General features: G+C 49.8%; 1 protein-coding gene across 1 annotated transcript in view; it reads left to right on the top strand.

Annotated features, from left to right (window-relative positions):
• RTTN (rotatin) overlaps positions 1 to 6,166 on the top strand; it is a 101,032-nt gene that overhangs the window by 14,659 nt on the left and 80,207 nt on the right. Inside the window, 2 exon segments of the mRNA XM_012725800.1 lie at positions 531 to 646; positions 5,424 to 5,594. Coding sequence (XP_012581254.1) covers positions 531 to 646; positions 5,424 to 5,594 — 287 coding nt within the window.

The raw sequence follows: 6,166 nt of genomic DNA, 5'->3' as shown, positions 1-6,166 counted from the left end.
TGACTGGAGTGAGGCAGTGATCTCCGGCCGTTTCTTTTGGAGCTTTTTAGTATTTAAGGGGACGTAGGATCGAGAGCCTGTTTCGCCAGCCCCAGCTTGGCTTCCCTGGCAGCTCCGGTCTGGGAAAATCCTAATTTATGATGAGGTGGAGGCCATTTCCTGCCACAGGAGCTGGTCCCAGGCCTCCTCCTCCTCCTCGCGTGCGTTAGATTACATGCAGCATCGACGCACCGTGAGCTTGAAACTGGCTTTACTCGGCCCAGAGCTCCTGAGCAGACACCGCTGCTCTCCTCGAGCGTCTGCCTGCCTCTCAGCACGGTGGCTTTGTGGTGGTCACGTCGTGTCGTGCTCACGACGGGAGGCTTTGATGGCAGACTGCGGACTGTTCATCTTTAATAATGCTAAAGCCACCTAGAAGAATGCAGAAGAAGTAGGACTTTGGGGCCACGATTAACCGGCGGGTCCAGCGGGAGAGACTCAGCTTGTGTGTGGACCGTCGCAGGGTCTGACCCTCTCGTGTTTGTGCCCAGGGAGCCGGCAGATGCTCATTCGCGCCCTGGAGCTGCTCGCCGAGGACCTGACACTCGTGGGAGAGGCGATCTCAGCAGACGTCTGGGATGACGGCAGTCTGTTCGCTGCTGACCTGGTGAGCACCGGGGGTTTCCTCGGCTGAGGAGCAGTATTTTATTTTTATTTTGGTCTTTTCCAGCTGGTTTTCATGGTCTCGTTAGTCGTTGAAAGTGTTCTTTCCTGTAGACACAGGGCTGTGTGTCCTCTGGGCAAATGGCGTGCGTGCGGTTTCGGAGTGCGTGTGGACAGCAGCGGCCAGCGGCCAGTCTGTGGTATCCTTGCCTACCCCTTTTTTGAATAGTTAACCCTGGAGGATGGGGTGCAGGGGTGGTGGGGTGATGTTCCACCCTCTCCCTCACGTGACTTGCGTTGCTTCGGCGCCTCCCACTCTCCCGCCACAGGGGCGGCTGCAGGCACGGGGCTCGCAGTCCATGACTGTGCAGCATCTTGTGTGAATTTGCTCCTCTCCGTGAGGAAAGGCAGCATCTTTTTGTAACTTCAAGGCCCAATTGTTCTTCTGTCTACTGTCCACGGCTTTTCCTGTTTTCTTTTGAATCATTGTTTTTTGTTCGTTTTCATTTGCCGGGTTCGCTGACAGTTCCTTACACATGTAAGGCGATTATCTTTCTGAAACAAGGTGTGGTTTTCCCTCAGGTTGAGTGTGTTTGTTTCTCTTTTGCTCCTCTGACGCTTTTGGCCACACGGAAGTGCATTTTCATTTAGCTGGACTTACTGGTTTCTTTTTTAAAAAACTGGTGTGGGGCCCTCCCTGGTGGTGCAGCAGGTTACAGCACAGCACTAAGAAGCTAAAGCCACTTCCCCATGAGTTTGATCCCTGCCTGCCCCGGAGGTGACCACAGGGCGCGGCAGACCTCTCCTGACCGCCCGCTGCTCCCCTCAGCAGTGTACCTCGTCGATCTGCCTGTTCTGCTCCCCACTCTGTCTCTGGGGAATCCTCTCACCCTCCGCATCTCTGGCCTGTACCCCAGTTCTGTATGCATAAATAAATCTTTAAAAAAACTGGTGTGGGATTTTGAATAACACTGGAAAGATTGTCTCCACATCTGGGGAAAAACATACTTTACCTTCCATTTCTTGAAGCCTACGTTTTTTGTCTTTAGGAGTATTTTTCTCGTAGAGGATTTTGCACATTTCTGACTCTTGATTCATATGTATGTGTGAATGAGTGTGTATGTGGGCGTGTAACAGCTTTGTTGAAGTAGAATTGACATAGAATAAACCACACACTTTTTAAAAAAGGGTTTTGATACATTTTTTTTTAAAGATTTATTTATTTGTGCATACAGAACTGGGGTACAGGCCAGAGGCTCAGGGGCAGCAACAGGCTTCACCAGAGACAGAGTGGGGAGCAGAACAGGCAGATCAACGAAGTACACTGCTGAGGGGAGCAGCGGGCGGGCCAGGAGAGGTCTGCCGTGCCATGTGGTCACCTCCGGGGCAGGCGGGACTCGAACTTATGTGGAAGTGGCTTTAGCTTCTCAGCGTTGTGCTTTAACCCGCTGTGCCACCAGGGAGGGCCAGGGTTTTGATACATTTTAACATATGGGCACACCCATGATACCTATTAGTTGGCATTTTGGAGAATTTTGTGGGAATGACTCACTGTATGCGTTTTGTTTTCTTTCAGCGGGATTTTGAAATCCTGCCCTGTGGCTGTGTTGTCAGGAGTTCATATTTGTGCTGGATCTTTGGTTCTTTGTTATTTGTATGGAAGAAAATTTTGGAAAACATGGCATCATATTTCATTTTCTCTGGAAGAAATGTTTCGATAAGTGTTATTGTCCACGAGTAAACAACACGTGTCCAGGAGCCTCAGGCATCCCTACTGTAACAGAATTTAAGGGATCTGTGAGCTAATGAATTGTGGCTCCGTTTAATTGGAACCCATATCTGCTTTTTATTTCAGTATATCATCATTCATCATACTTAGTCTTTTATTTTGAAATGATCTAATCAGCTGGCTTTCAGTGAAGAATTGGTGTTCTATTGTCTCTATTAAAGTAAATTGGTATCTTACATCTCTTTTTCTTTGGGAACAAACTTTGTTAGTGGTAAAAATATATATATTGCCTCTCGTAGTTACCGATACTTTTCTCTATATTATTCTGACCTAGATCTGTCTGTCTGTATTTTCTTAAGCTATGTTACAGAATGTCTGAAGTCCTTATGAGTAGAGGTTAGAACACAAAAAGTAAATTAAATATTGATATCTACTTAATGCCAAAAGCCCATAGTTATTTTTTTAATATTGTAAATCTCTTGCAAAGAGGAAGAAATACCTATTGTATAATAGGAAAACTACATTGTTCCAAGTCCTTCAGTTGCTTTGTTGATGGGATAATGATTCTTAATCTTCATTTTTCTCTAGTCCTTAAGGTTGTCACGTTATTTTGTAGTACTTTTAAAGCCCTTCACCATTGAAAGTTTTCAGAAAATGAGTTTTTCCTTAGATCTGTGAAGAGTGTTTTATCATTTGCTTCTTAAATTATAATTTCTTGGCCAGAACATATATCTGCAAAAGTTATTCACTTTTAACTTTTGGCTGCTGATCTCTTATGATTCAATGAATTATTTTTACTTTAAAGGTTAAATCTGTTGCACAAGTGCCAACTGGTATGTTAGAAAAGTTAACTAAAATGATGCTGCTTGAAATTGTCTTTGATTTACTTTCACTTTCTTAAAAAAAAGTGCCTCCTAGGAAAAAGATCTCATTCCTCCCCCTCATGTTAATACAAACAATTAGGTAGAATTTGTTAATGTTCCTGCGTTTGCCAAGTTTAAAAAGAAAGGTAAAAGCAGTACTTTCGTCAGCTCATTAAGGGAACTATCCAGTGTGTTGCTGCTCATTCAGAAGCTAATGCCCAGAGGGTTCCGTTAGCGCTCACGTCTGGAATTCCCGCACTCTGCGGAAGCAGGGCCGAAGACCACCGTACCCCTCCCCGCGAGACTCTTCATTTCAGCTGATGTAAATGAAAGTTTACTGGAGTCGTGTTCGGGTTGGATTCTGGCCGACGCGTTCAGGATCGTCACACTGTTGTGCCATCAGTGCCATTGTCTGTCCCCCCAAGTTTTCGTCGCTTTAAACGGACACTGTGTCCACTGAACACCACCTCCCCAGCCCTCCTTCGCCCCAGCCCCTGGCATCTGCCTCTCGCCTCCTTTCCTCATGAACTTGCCCACTCCTGGCGCCGTCCGTAAGCCGAGCCACGCCCCGTGGGCCTCTCTTCATGTGGCTCGCTCTCCTGGGTGCTTGCCGGGCTCACCCCGCTTGCCGCCGGCGTCGGAGCTACCCTGGTGAGGCTGAAGGCCGTCTTGTCTGTGCGCACCCCTGGATTTGTGGCCGGCAGACAGACACGGCTCTCTCTGCGGGCGGTCGCCCCTGTGGTTCAGTCCCCGAGCCTGAGCCTTTGCGTGGCCCCGCAGTTGGCCGGCTGGACCCGGGCCTCGTGGCACATCTGTGTCATTGCAAGGAGCTGCCCTGCTGGCTCCCCCAGCGATTCCGCGGGACTTTGCGGGCCCCACAGAGACGTGCCAGGGCTCCCGTCTGTCGGATTTCTTGCCCACACCTGCGTCTGGTAGCGGCCGCTCCAGGAGCTTCGTGCAGGCGTTGCCCAGGCGGCTTTTCTTCTTCATGCGATTTTTATGGGTCTCGCACTTTGGGTTTGTTTCCTGAATATCCATCCTTGAAAGAACATTTCTGACATAAATCAGGTTTTTGTCCTTAGCTGACCGCTTCTTTACCGTTTTTATTTTTCATAGCATGGAAAGTGGAGCGTGAAGATTTTGGTGTTTTTTTTCCCCTCTCCTCTTACGGATGTCTTTTTACCAGCTCTCTTGGGGGAGGGCTGGGAGGTGTGTTCACTCTGCCTGGTTATGATTTGCAAATTAATCTGTATTTATAGTTCTCTTTCCGTTTTTATGCAGAATTTTGCATGTTAAAGCTAGAACTTCTATTTCAGTAGTAAAGGGTTGTCAGAAAAGCCATGATGTGTTTTTTCTGTTTTCTACACGAAAATGTATCAAGGGCCCTCCTGGGTGGCACAGCTGGTTAAAACTCACCACTAGAAGCTAGCAGCAGCCGCCTCAGCACAAGTTTGATCCCCTCCAGGGAGTGACTTGGCGCGGCAGACCTCTCCTGCCTCCCCGCTGCTCCCCTCAGCAGCATGTTTCAGTGGATCCGCCTGTTCTGCTCCCGCCTCTGTCTCTGGTGAATCCTTTCACCACTCCTGCACCTCTTGCCTGCACCCCAGTTCTGTGTGCATAAATACATAAATCTTTAAAAAAAAAAAACAACAAAACAACCAATATGTATCATGGCTTTCCCCACCCAAGACTTTCTCTGGAAATTGGTTACCACAGAGCATTTTCCACTTGGAACAATGTTACCACCTGAGCAGTCTTTCTACCATCTGACCTTTGTGGATAGTCAGCATTATTGGACTTTCTCTTTTGTTTCTTTGCAACTTTGGAATCAACTTTAAGGCCTGGATCACACCCCGGGACAAGGGCCCCCACCGTCCTGCACTGTTCTGGCCGGCGGTCACCCCAGTCACCAGTCACGGAGGGCTCAGCTCTGGGACTGTGACGTGCTGGGAACTGGGGGGAGTTTGTGATACATCAGACTTTTGCATACATGCACTTGATTTGTTGTTAGGAGCATCCTAGTTAACACTGAGCTCGTTCATTTCCCCCACTGAAATCTGTCTGCTATGATTCTTACCCTTTAAAAACGATCGCAGGTGGGTTTTTGGAAGCTGTTTTGGTCACTGGGTGGCCACTGTCCTAGGGACGTTTGCATCCTGGCCCTGACAACCTTGTGCTCACGTTTGCAGAAGGAGAAGCTGCTGTCGGTGCTGGGGTCCCTCGGGGACACGCTGTGTCAGCACAACAGCGCTGGTGGCATGGAGCTCCCCGCCGCCGTGCTCGTGCACCACAGAACGGCCTTCGTCAGCATCTCGCTGCTCGCCCTGCGGCTGCTGCAGACGCTGCTCCCGGTTGAGAAGGTGAGGCGGGCTGTGGGCGGCTGTGGGCGGCTGTGGGCGGCTGTGGGCGGCTGTGGGCGGCTGTGGGCGGCTGTGGGCGGGCTGTGGGCCCCGGCGTCGAGTCTGCGCAGTCCTGGGCGCCCCGGTCGCGGGAGCTGCAGAAGCTGGGGAGCATTCCTCAGTGTCTTGACAGATCCTTTGACAGGAAAAAACACAGTAATTCTGTAAAGGCTTTTTCCAGGTAATTTTTAAAAACGGCGGCGTAACGTGTAGACAAGTGCACAGTGACCCGGCCCGCGGGTCGAGCACAGCAGCCCCAAGAGCCCTCCCTGCCCACCCCGCCAGCAGCCTCCTCTCCCTCGTCAGGACGCCCGGCCTACGACTATGCGCTTGCTCATGATCGGTGCTCGAGGCCCATCACTGTAGTTATCACCTGCCGACTCTGGAGGTCCTGACCGCCGGGACTGCCCCAGGGCGTTTGAAGTGGACCTGGATTGTTTTAAGCCATCTTGCTGACTGTTTTTAAAGGGCGCCACATCTCTGAGCTTGAATGTCAGTGAAAAATCCCGGTCATTGATCCACAAGTGCTCAGC

The sequence above is a fragment of the Condylura cristata genome, unplaced genomic scaffold, assembly GCF_000260355.1.
Source record: "Condylura cristata isolate star-nosed mole 26May11 unplaced genomic scaffold, ConCri1.0 scaffold00016, whole genome shotgun sequence".
In the NCBI taxonomy this organism is placed as follows: Eukaryota; Metazoa; Chordata; class Mammalia; order Eulipotyphla; family Talpidae; genus Condylura; species Condylura cristata.
The sequence above is the reverse complement of the archived record's forward strand: the minus strand, read 5'-3'. Positions and strand labels throughout refer to the sequence as shown.